Source organism: Lampetra planeri, chromosome 34 (genome assembly GCF_965212315.1).
Source record: "Lampetra planeri chromosome 34, kcLamPlan1.2.h2, whole genome shotgun sequence".
Lineage (NCBI taxonomy): Eukaryota > Metazoa > Chordata > Hyperoartia > Petromyzontiformes > Petromyzontidae > Lampetra > Lampetra planeri.
The window spans coordinates 4,332,685-4,345,367 of NC_136140.1; the positions used below are offsets into that span (position 1 = coordinate 4,332,685).

At 44.3% G+C, this 12,683-nt stretch overlaps 1 protein-coding gene across 7 annotated transcripts in view; it reads right to left on the reverse strand.

The window, feature by feature from the left end:
- LOC144730044 (protein FAM3A-like) overlaps nucleotides 1–12,683 on the reverse strand; it is a 43,034-nt gene that overhangs the window by 18,857 nt on the left and 11,494 nt on the right. For all 7 annotated transcript variants that reach the window (XM_078610545.1, XM_078610546.1, XM_078610543.1 and 4 more), the window contains 2 exons: nucleotides 11,994–12,107; nucleotides 4,956–4,982 (listed from right to left, as the gene is read on the reverse strand). In XM_078610545.1, the coding sequence (XP_078466671.1) occupies nucleotides 4,956–4,982; nucleotides 11,994–12,107 (141 nt within the window). The remainder of the gene's footprint in view (nucleotides 1–4,955; nucleotides 4,983–11,993; nucleotides 12,108–12,683) is intronic.

Genomic DNA, 12,683 nt, shown 5'->3' on the forward strand with positions numbered 1-12,683 from the left:
AAATTAATGAAATTGCAGCTGCGCCTCTGGAACAAACGCCGCGAGATAGCTCATCGGCGGCAGCTGAAATCACAATCGAATCCCAATGTGCGCTCCCGCAGTGAAGGCGTTGCATAGGCAAACAGGGCACCAACTTACTGGGGCTCGAGGCTTTCGCCGTTGAGCTGTGTGTCTCTCTCCACTGTGCTCTCGGCTTTCACCACGAGGTTGTCCTACCATTACGTCGGGACGTTTCGCTCCATGTGGTGCCGCCATCTCCACGGGCTGGGAGCGAAACGTCGGGACATCGTGCGGTACAACCAAAAAGAAAACCACGTCGGGGAGCTATGCACCATTTTTCTTTTGCGGATATGAAATGGAGACAAGGAGCCTCTTGGGGAGGTGCAATCAGATGCGTCTCTTCACGACGCTGGCCAGCGCAGCTCGGTGAAGACGGATAGTAAAGACACTGGAGCAGAGCACAGCACAACACTGGAATTCGCTTCACTGCCCTCCGCTGATAGCGCAGCGCCGCAGCAGCCTATAACAACAACCTGTTCTATGCACGGTGGTCACTCATTCGAGGGCTATCCAGACTCAGGCCTTCTTAGCGTATCATATCTGACAAGATCGCCGCATTCCGGCCGATTTGGTCAAAGGCATGAACAGAGTTAGGCGTGTAAGATCACACAGTGAAGAGGAGGCAAATATCAGCTATTACTCAGGGAGACAAAGGTAAAGCAACCTGAAGGCGAGGTAGCATATGAGAGGCCGAGAGAGTGAGACGGGATCTATCCATCTGGTGTCATAACTGAGGCTTATTATCGATGATAAATGATTTACACCTTCTGTGATCTTCAGCCTCCAACTGTATCACATTGTCCAAATTATTAATCAGTTTCCTTTCTCTTCCCCTCCTCCTTTCCATTTCACCCTCACACAATCATCTTCGTCATATCTCCGGCCGTGACCCTATTAGGATATGTGCCGCATACGCCACCTTCTTTCTCACAAGATCGGATGGATGAGGGTACACGCCAGAGGGATAAAAGTGTGGCCAGATACAATCTCTGTCCTCGAACTCATTGGCAACACATTCCTGCGGAGGGAGCTGGTAGGAACGTTGGGTTGCTCGGTCAATGGCCAGGGTCAACGGCGGCGTGGTGTATTCCGCAAATATGCCCGACTGTGAGGGCGGGCACAAGCCGGCGTGAGTAGGTTAAACGTTGAGTTTTATAAGGGCACCACGGGGTGACCAGCCCCTCCCCACCCAGCCTCACGCCTCCCACCCCCCACCCAGCCCCACCCTCCCCACCCAGCCCCTCCCCACCCAGCCCCTCCCCACCCTCCCCACCCAGCCCCTCCCCACCCTCCCCTCCCCACCCAGCCCCTCCCTCCCCACCCAGCCCCTCCCTGCACGACGGACACAATAATCCCCTGTGGGCATGGTGTAACCAGGAGGTTCCTACCAGCATGAGTTTAATATATAGTTATCTCATTGCCAGAGTGTGCCCAAACCCCTGCCTTTGTTTCTCTTTGGACTCGGCTTGCTGATTCTCACCACATGTCCTGCTGCAAAGTGCAACTCGCCCATGGGGCGAAAAATAGCTATGAAGTCAAACAGGATTTCATCAATGCAAATTGTCTTCTTGGTTCTTTCGGTAAAGTCACGTAGAAGGGAAATAATAAAATAATAAAAATAAAACATAATAAAATAGTTCTCACGACGTTTCGGCCACAACGCAAGCAGCCGCCCTCAGGTGGAGAACAAGTCTATCGGGGAGACAGCGTCTGACACTGTCTCCCCGTCTGACGCTGTCTCCCCGACAGACCTGGTCTTCACCTGAGGACGGCTGCTTGCGTTGTGGCCGAAACGTCGTGAGAACTATTTTATTATGTTTTATTTTTATTATTTTATTATTTCCCTTCTACGTGACTTTACCGAAAGAACCAAGAAGATGAATCCCTGCAGTCACGAAAGCTTTACATCGAAATTTACTGCAAATAGTCTTTCCGTTTACTCAAGGCATTGTCTTTGCTAATTTTAGTTTTTTTTTCAAAAGTGTATCCTCGATACATATTTGCTGTGGGTGCACTTTAAGTTGCGGCTTACTAAGAGAATAATGATGCAATGTAAGAGGAAAATGTGGGTGGGTTTCTTTTTTTAACACAACTTTAAACAAATTAAATCTAACGTTTGACATATTGTGCTTTACATCCTGCTTTGTTAAACGGTATGCACAGATGTGCAATGTAACGAAACACGTTTTGTATAAATATTGTGAAATATAAATCTCGGAAAAAAATGGAACATATAGGTATGCGTACACAACATGACTTGTAGATTGCATTTGTTTTACCCGTTTCCGAGTTCAATGTTTGCTAAACATCTATGGCAAGAAGTGCGTTAGAAGCAAGTCAAAGGGTTACGTAAAAAAATGAAGACGTGCGAACAAGGAGTGACCAACGACTTTGTTAACGTGAAGAAAGTTTAAAGTGGCAATGGGCGTCAGAGACGTGGCGAGGACAACCGAAGAGGGGCGAGAAACAAAAACGAAGTTCGGAGTGGAGGCCGAACGAAGGGAAGAGAAGCGAAGAGAGATCGCGAAGGAGTTCGCGGTTGGAGGACATCATGAGCTGTGCGCCTTTTGGCGTCATCTGGTCCAACCCATGTGAGACTAGGCTCTAAGGAAAGCTGTCTTGGGTGTGGACCAATCAACTTCAAGGACAGTGCATATATTATCAGAGTTATGTTTTTTGTTTGCGTTATGGCTGCAGGTATTGTGGTCTATGTAAACATGACTCCTTGTAAAAAAAGGTGTCAGTTTTGTTGCCAGATATAAGGGTAAAAAAACAATTATCATATTTTTTTACTGGCAAATGAGGTTACAATGGTGTAAATGCTTACCCCAAGCTCTCAAACTCTGATGGTGCATTGTCTTTGAGTTGTGCGCCTTTTGGCGTCATCTAGTCCAACCCATGTGAGACTAGGCTCTAAGGAAAGCTGTCTTGGGTGTGGGCCAATCAACTTCAAGGACAGTGCATATATTATCAGAGTTGTGTTTTTTGTTTGCATTATGGCTGCAGGTATTGTGGTCTATGCAAACATGACTCCTTGTAAAAAAGGTGTCAGTTTTATTGCCAGATAGAAGGGTAAAAAAAACAATTATCGGACATCACAGAGTTGAGGCCATTGACTGGACAAGAACAACGGAGGAAAAGAAGGAATGAAAGACAATGGTGGAGGCTGTTGTCTTGCAGTGGGGCGTTATAGACTCACAACAACAACGACGCTACCACAGTCGGGCTTCGTGCACGTTTTGAAATGTTTCTTTTCGGACTGGTTAGGCCAGCGGTCGGCAACCTGCGGGAGCCGGCTCTATGATGACTGCTTCGTGACGTTGTTTTTTAAGGAATCACTGTCTCGTATTCACCACACAGTGCATTGTGGCTCTTGGTATACTGAGTTGGTTTTTTTTTATTACCGAATTTGAAAAAAAAGGTCTCTTCTTGGTTGCTTTGGTTGCCGACCCCTGCGGCCAGCAAAGCACGCGGTGTACCTTTGGAGTCAGCACCACATCACGGCGCCTTTGTCTCCTTACCCATAGAGTGAACCTCGAGGCAACGGGGTGTTTATTTTAAGCAGAGTCAACACAAGAAGCCCATGGCATGTTATGACATGCGTCATTAGCAATTGAACCTGTGTCTGTAATAATAAGTGATATACGGTGTCACAACCGTGCATAATTGATAAACTGGTAAAATATAACAACTAATATTCAGTATGCAGAACAACAATTGTAAATCATGCTGGCAGAAGAGAGAACTCCTAACAGTGTTTCGCAATTCCAGTCTCTGATTACCAATCTTTTCTCGCCATCTGCAAATTAAGCAACGGAAAACTGCTTACACCTAATAATAGTTGTCAATCACGCAGAAAGGACATCAGAGCTATTTCGGAGATCCCTTGAAGAGACCGCTGATCCACACATTAGGATGGCAGCACTTTCCCATCTGCTTCAGAAGCAATGTTTGCCACATGAGTAGCACCAATTTTTGTTTCTATATGTACCAGAGAGCTTGAATGTAGCCAATTTAAGTCCGGAACCCAATTTCATAGGATTAACTTACCAATAACATTACTAACCAGGCTCGAACTTGCTTAAGTTCCGAGACTGAGGATGATGTGTGGGTGTTGACACAGCAGTAGAGTGACATTTCAGTACAACCGTGCTCCCGTTTATTTATATCCATAGTACAGCGTTAAAGTGCACGACTCTCGATCGTAAGGTTACGAGTATGCAAAAATCCTCGTCGGGGTTCAACTTGGCTCTAAGCTTAAGGTTAACAGCAGGAAGACCACTTTGTGGGGAAGTCGTCAGTGGTTGTGCTGTGGAAAGACCCGCCTCCACGATATGAACGTGTCCTCTCCACCTTTGGCGCAGAGCAGTAAATAGGAGATGAGAACGACCCTTGGATTGAAGGAGTGGGATTTCACTTTGGATTTCTGTTCAATTCAAAAGTAATACAAAACAGTGCCTCTATTTTGGAACGTGCATTTAGCCAGCACTCTATTTGTGGCCCAAATGCATTGCGATTAGCGTGGGCCCTGCCCAGCTTCCCCGAGATTTATAGCCCGGAGCCAGGGCCCCTCGGGGGCCGGTGGGCCCCGGTGCAGTTACACCGCCTGCACACTCCATCGCTACATCGTTGGAGCAGCAGTGGATTAGCAAGGAGGTGACACAGTTCGATTCCAACCGCCTGCACTAGATTCAGCATCTGGAGATACAGGTGTATTTTTTTTAATGCAATACAAACACAAATCGTATTGCATTCAACAACAATGATTACAATATAGCCCTGGGAGAATTAGCAATCAGGGTAGAACGTGGGGTGGATCATAGCCAATAGAGAAGTACCATTGAATGGATGCGAGCAGGTGGCGAGAATTTGTCCGGTGTCTTAATGCGACTTACCGATTTTCTTTTCCGTTTTGCTCTCATCTGGAAGGAGAGGAAACACATATTAACCACGAAGGCGACAAAACACAGTTGTTGCTCGGAAAGAGAGCAACGCACGCGTGCTTACTACGCGGCGAGCCTACGGAACCTGATTGCTACGTCCAGGTGCGTGGTATGTGGAATGGGGTGACTGGTAGAAACGGCACAGGGAAAAAAAGGTACGATAACAATGGCACAAGAAATAATCAAAAGGTTAGGGTTAACCATCTCTTTCATTCAGATCTGTGTACAACTGTTAGTATGGTACTTATAACTGCTAATGCAGTCCCGTTTCATTGTGCTACTTATTCCTAGTTTTTACTTGTGTCATTATTACCTAAGATCGGATGCGCCGACATCAGATTCGATCGGCGGCGATGATGCCGAGTAATTTCACACTCCTCTGCAAGTGGCTTTTATTGTCAAAGGTTTAAAAGAAACACGCGCAAACATGCTTCATATCTATCACGTTACCAAGCGAGTGCAAGAGAGTGGAGAAGGGTCGCGATTGACATCGCCGCGTACAAGACGTCTCGACAGAAGGGCTTACAGCACAAAGATAGAGGGAGATGACGCTTACATGTCGGTATTCCACTAGCAGAGCCCACGTTTGTTGATAAAAAAAAATCTGTCATCGTATTGTGAACTCGCCACCTACCAGGGCTGCACCCGCTGTGGCATGTCGTGGGTGTCGAGACAAGCAATGCACGTGAAAGACACGTTTAGAGCTGGCTAAGAGAGACTCGTGACATTTTTGTAACATTTTGTTCCTCCCTTCAACGAGTTGGTGTAAAAGCCAATACGCACTGACGACGGTACCTTTAAATACACAGTAGAGCATGCACAGTAGGACCGAGTCGATAGCCAATAGCTGCATAGAATTCATATAGTTTTGGTAGAGTATCAATCATCTTATCCGTGATGAAGTGGGAACGAAGTTTGCGGATCCTGTCCGTGATCAAACCCCAATAAACAATTGGGAACCATATTTCGATTTAAAGCTTTCGTGACTGCAGGGATTCATCTTATTGGTTCTTTCGGTAAAGTCACGTAGAATGGAAATAATAAAATAGTAAAAATAAAACATAACTAAATAATATCATAAATTATGTTTTATTTTTATTATTTCCATTCTACGTGACTTTACCGAAAGAACCAATAAAATTGGGAACCATTCGCTCGTTAGACGCCCCAAACTTCTAAAGTCTGGCCATGCTCCTGCCACCTACTTGCTGGAAACTCATCGAGTCTTCAGTATAATCACATCCAACCACACCTACAAATGTTACGTTATCAATGACGCATGTATCATAATACTAATGAGCGCCAGTTTCAAATAAACCGGCCACACATATCCATCTCTAAAACTATAGTCAAGGTTGAGTGTCACCTAACCCCATTTTAGTACCCTCCTTGTTGCCTATTTACATTGATGCATGGATAGCTCCAAGCTTGAGTCCAATTTATATAATTGTGTATAGTAAGAAATATATATGTATGTTGAACTTTATTCGCACCGCACGTAGCCAAGCGTGCTGTTCGGAGGTCCGGAGGAAAGACAACAAATTAAATGCAAAAAGCTGTTCTAAAGAAATTCGTTTTCGATCAAGATTTGAAAGTGCGTAGCTTCGGTGGCTTCCTAGTATCGGAAGAGCGTTCCGGACGGCCGCAGAAGCGCGTCTGAAAGCACGCGATGCGGTGACCGTCTTTGTTCGATGGGTTCGCCAAAAGCCGCCACTGCTGTGAGGGTGTCCGGAGTTCGCGTAATGATTAAGAAGTACGTTTAATGGTAGGTTTTTACCCTTTTAACTGGTACAAAACTGACACCTTTATTCAAGGCATCATGTTTGCAATGACCACAACACAAGTAGTCAATAAAGCAAACAAAAAGAATCAACTCTGATAAGGATAATAATATGCACTATCCTTGAAGTTGATTGGCCCACACCCGAGACGGCTTTCTTTAGAGCCTAGTCCCCATTGATGCCTTGAATAAAGGTGTCAGTTTTGTACCAGTTAAAAGGGTAAAAACCTACCATTATATTTTGCCACTGGTAAAAGAGATCTCATAGTGTAAGAAGTACGTGTTCAGCGTGAGCGCCTTTAAGCCAAGACAATCCTGTCCGTCAGGGCATCTCCCATGCCTAGGGCCACGTGGCTCCACCATGCTTGCTGGCAACAGCCAGTATGTTGCCTTGCTCGTCTTATCTACAATAACAAATCACCTGGAATGTGCCTCAGCTCGTTCGGATCTCAGACGGCTAAGCAAGCGGAGCCCTGGTTACCGCTCTCAAGGGAGATTTCCTGGAAAAAACGACCAGGTGTGGTTATAATTATACGACTCGAAATGTGTTCGTTGTGCCACACCGATGCTTCTGGATATTGGGACAGCCTTTTTCCGAACGCAGTCCTGTACCGATTAAAGCAGCACATTTGATAACTGTAATTTGATAATCGTGCCCTGGGTTCACAAACCCACACTGCTGCAGCGCAGGGAAGCACAGACACTCCGAGGCTGTGAGCCCCCCCTGGAGAGAATGACTCAATGGCGTGACCGACCCTGGCATAATGGATAATCAGGGTCTGGCAAAGCGGCTATATTTCCACTTGTGACACGCGCTGACCGCAATGAGCTCAGCGTCTGATCAATGAAGCGATCAGCCTCCACTGTTCCAGTAAAATAAAAAAATAACAACCCTCTTTTGTCTTTAACCAGAGCTATTTATATACCTGAAGAAGAAATTCCCACTTAACTATATTATAATATTGTCCAAAATAGCTTTATTTTTCAACAGCCATGAAACTCAACTGCCCATGATAATGTCCCAATGCTGACATGTAGGCATACGCGTGGTACAAATAAATACTGCAAATAGATAAATAATAGCACTCCCCATGTTCATTATTAATACAGATTTATAGCTGAAATGCTTAAAGCGAGCTTCATGTTGCAGGCAATAGCTCTTCTGTAAAGCAATTAGCAGACACGAAACGGTGCAATTCACTGGTTAACACAACAAATATAAAGCTACAAAACACAGGTACCCATGTCACGGTGCATGCCTGTGACTATCCATTTGGGGACAAGGTTGGTAAAGTCCAAACCCAAATGGGTCTCCAAACGGTCAACAGCTGTCAGTACAATAAATGGGTCAATGGAACCCATCTGGACAAGCCTTTTAGTGGCCATGCCTGTCAAGCACTATGTATTGCATTTTTTTTTTGCATGAATAGTGCTATAGAAATAAAGTTTGAGTGATTGAGTGAAATACTCTCCTGTACGAGAGAACTTCTCAGCCACTCGGATTTTCCTTCCATTCTACAACGCGTACCCACCCCCCTTTTAGGAGGAATTTGCCCAACACGTGGGATGCAAGTCACCTTTCCTTACGGGGAGACTGTGGATCCGACGGAGCTCTCGTTGGAATAAAAGACAGGGTGGCTTGACAATAGGGCTGGACGATTTTGGGAAAATATCGAATTGCGATTTTTCTGACAGATATTGCGATTGCGATTTGATTTGCGATTAAATTTTTTTAAGTCAAGCTTCAGTTCAATATTCACTGTCTTTTAGATTAAAAACACGTGATGGAGCATTACCACATGATACCATCAAAATACGAATTGCTCTATATATACTAATGTAAGGATGATAACTTAAAAGATATGAATTGCTTCCAACATGTATTTATTAAAATGTTTTAACTAAAATAGAACAATCAAACATAGAACAACTGTTAAGTAAAATAAATAAAGTTACAATAATAAAAAATAAAACAATTTCAATAATAAAGTAACAGGACTTTTCAAATCTGCAAAAAAATCGCAGCCTTTGCGATTAGCTAATCGCATTGTTTCAAATTGCGATTTCGATTTGAAATCGATTAATTGTTCAGCCCTACTTGTTCAGCCCTACTTGAGAGCCATCTCACGGCTGTCGCCGCAAAGTTTAAAGGCGAGCGCCGCTGCTGGATAGCACGCACGCACGCAGCCTTGCGCGACTTTTTGAATCCTTTATATTAAGTTCACTTGCTTGCTTGCTTACGTGCTTACGACCGTGCAAATCTTTCGGTCGTTTTTTAACCCACTTCCCGTGATCCAATCGAGCTGACATTTTGCACACAGACTCGTTGTGCGTGACAATTTTTTTTCGTGAAAAAAAATTCCAAAATTTTCCACTTTTAAGGTAAATTTTTTTTATATTTAATTACCAATTGTTTAATGGTGACAGGCAATCATCTGACCCATAGGTGGCAGCCATCTCAAGCCAGAGGACGAGAGGACTCTAGCCGCCCGTTTCAAAGACCAATGTGGGCTGGGTTGTGGCCCATTGAACACGCATATAAAGGATTTACAGTGAAAAACTTTGTTTTTACGGGTTAATTTTTTGCTATTCCGGTTAAACGCGGAGTGACCCGCAAAATAACGAAAAGGTGTTTAAGCTAACTGATAGGTACGGCGATAACGTGAAGAAGGGGTGGGGGGGGGGAGATTGTAATTTAGCTGTACGTGACTCCAATGAGCAATCAAAACCGGCCACTCCGTTAAGTGATTTCTCCAGCACACAAACTTGCATTTATAGTGACGATTTGTTTTTCTCTCTCTGTCCTAATTTCTGGTGTACGGTATTCATCATCCTTGCACCACACTTGAATGTTTTTGAGTTAAAAGCACAATGACAACACAATACATCAACAGAAATATTATCAGCCATTTATGACCATTATGACGATATCTGTGGTATGTGTATAGAGTTGGGCACTCATTTCCTCGTGCGTTAAACCAGACAGCATGCCTTTTGTGTGCAAGAGAGATCTTATCGCAGCAGGATCTTTCTGAGTGTTTCAAACCACAGGAGGATTACTGTACACGCGAGGGAGCGTGCCAGTTGCGACAGGAACGTGTGTACACTTGGCAAGCAATGGGCGCTCTATCGGAGACAGTATTTATAGATATTTGTTTAATTATTCACAAGGCAAGTCAAGCGTACAGGAGTGTTTATTATGAAGCACAAAGTGCATCTAAACCGCGTGGTTCTTTTTTGTAACTCCACAGCAAAGGCGCCGGATGCATTACCCCTGGATAAGATGTTCGTTCAGGAAGGGCAAGCAGCTAGAGCTTGAACGGGTACCTGAATGCATTGACTAACTTTGAGCGTAAATAACTCCAAAACAGTGTAACATAACGCACAAGGGCAACGCTTGCAAATCTTTGCCACGTTTTCACTTTGCCGGGAAACAATACATTTTTGGTACAAATTGGTCAAGAAGTTTGGATCACCCGTATACCCCAAAAACATGTTGGCTTTTAAATCACATTCAGTACAGAACTGTAGTGAGAAACACAGAAGCGTCATGATTCTAGATTTGAAGCTTTCGTGACTGCAAGGATTCATACTCTTTGTTTTTTATGTAAAGTCACGTAGGTAAAAAATCAATAAAATAAAATAATTGAAAACAACTAAATTAAATCACGACGTTTCGGAGGCAACACAAGCTTCCTTCATCAGGTAAAAAAAAGGCCACAGAAAAATAACCGTAGCTACAGTTATTTTGCTGTGCCTTTTTTATCTTTACCGAAAAAACCAAAGAGTAAGAAGCGTCATGGTCAATGAAAGTTTCTCAATAGGCGCAGTAAAACGACGCATTCTCGTGCTTTCTTATTGTTATAGAATTGAATTTCAAAGGTATCGAGAAAGCCATTCAATTCTATACGTTGCAAGTAGCGCCACAGTGCTTGCAAGGGTGGGTGGGAGATGGGCACCGCAATGAAAGTGCCTCATGCCAGGTGGAGTAAACATGCACCTTTTGGCCCACGTTGCCATGTTGGTGGAACCTTTGACCCAAAGTTGTTTTCAAGTTAAAATCCTGGCTGGGGATCCGTGCAACCCATCATACTTTATTGGTCGATAAAATGCCTGGCAGAATTAGTGCAGGCGGGAGAACAAATAGATTTAACATTTGATGCGCAGCTCTTACGATCGCGATGCGCGTCTTTGTGTTCCGTTAAATGTACAGTATCGCGCTGTGTGGTTAGACGTATTACGTTATTTATATTCCCAAATGCATCTAAAAGGAGAAGGGCTAATCCCACACTTTCATCACATCAACTTCCCCGTGCTCGTAACTCGTGTTCACGTCACGTTCGGGCTCACCAGCACGGTTTTTCCGTTGTCCAATTTCACAAATGTATCCAACACATCCCTTCCTCCACTTTTTAAATCCTTTATATTAAGTTCACTTGCTTGCTTGCGTGCTTACGACCGTGCAAATCTTTTGGTCGTTTTTTAACCCACTTCCCGTGATCCAATCGAGCTGACATTTTGCACACAGACTCGTTGTGCGTGACAATTTTTTTTCGTGAAAATTTTTTTCAAAAATGTTACACTTTTTAGGAAAAAAATAAATTATATTTAATTACCAGTTGCTTAATGGTGGCAGGCAATCATCTGACCCATAGGTGGCAGCCATCTCAAGCCAGAGGACGAGAGGACTCTAGCCGCCACGCATATAAAGGATTTATAGTGAAAAACTTTGTTTTTACAGGTTAATTTTTCTTCACCTGCATTGCAAAATACGGCAAAAGCGCACCGCGCGTGTCGCACAATGCATGTGCGTGCATGCGTGTGCGCGTGCGCAACGCTGCCTCAACAGAACGTGGCAGGTACCACTCAGCAAACAAAGAGCTCGGAGCCAAAAAGGGCATTAGCTTTGCGAACCGTGAGCGATGAGGCCTCAATATTGGAATTGAGCAGAGGGTGATGTGTTTCGATTAATTATTCAGAGGCAACGGTGGTCATGGCCATCGTGAGTTTGAACAAAGTCTGTAAATTCTTGGAAATTACTGGAGAGGCACATTAAATTGGGTGCTTCGTTTATTTCATTAAAAAAATTTCAGTACGAAGTCTGTATTTCCCCCTACGCTGCCAAAGATGTTCAACAAACATACAAACATAGATACGTGCGCATGAATATACTGCCGCTGAATACGCCTCAAGATACAGCGGATGGTTACCTTTGCTCAGCTCCATGTCGAGGGCACGCAGGGCGTAGGGGCGCACAATGTTGCTGAGCATCAGCCACAGGAGGCCAATGCACCCGGCGATGACCAACACCCTCACCATCATTCCTACAAGCATGTTGGGTCAGGGGCCAGGGGTCAGAGGTCCGCAGGTGAAGGGGGTCATCATGCGGCCCCGTGTTCCCCCGTGGTAGCTCCAGTTGAGGCGGGTGCTTTATTAGCTTATTTGGGAGGAACTGGGCCCATGCAAGCCAATTGGAATTTTGTAAAAAAAAAAGGGGCTTGGGCACAAATCATGAGGGGGAAAACTAAATTTCTTAATTTAACAAGGAGGCTTTCGCAACCAACATCCATGACAGAGGTTTTTGGAGTAGATTGCGCAAATATAAATGTGTCGTTAAACCCGCCATCACCAAACACAAATCCACCACACGTACTCGAATGGTAAATGTTGTGGGTTTACTCTCCAACACACCAGTGTGCTCAAATATTGACAAATTTGCATCTTTTGTTTACGTGACAAACCTTAGTTTAATTAGCTGTCGGGTGGTGGCGGGTTTAACGACACATTTCTATTGACGTGATCTAAACCCCCAAAAAAACGTATGTTTATTAATGTCAGGATTGAACACGACGTATAACATTCAAGTATACTGATGTACATTTTCATCGAGGCTGTTTTCT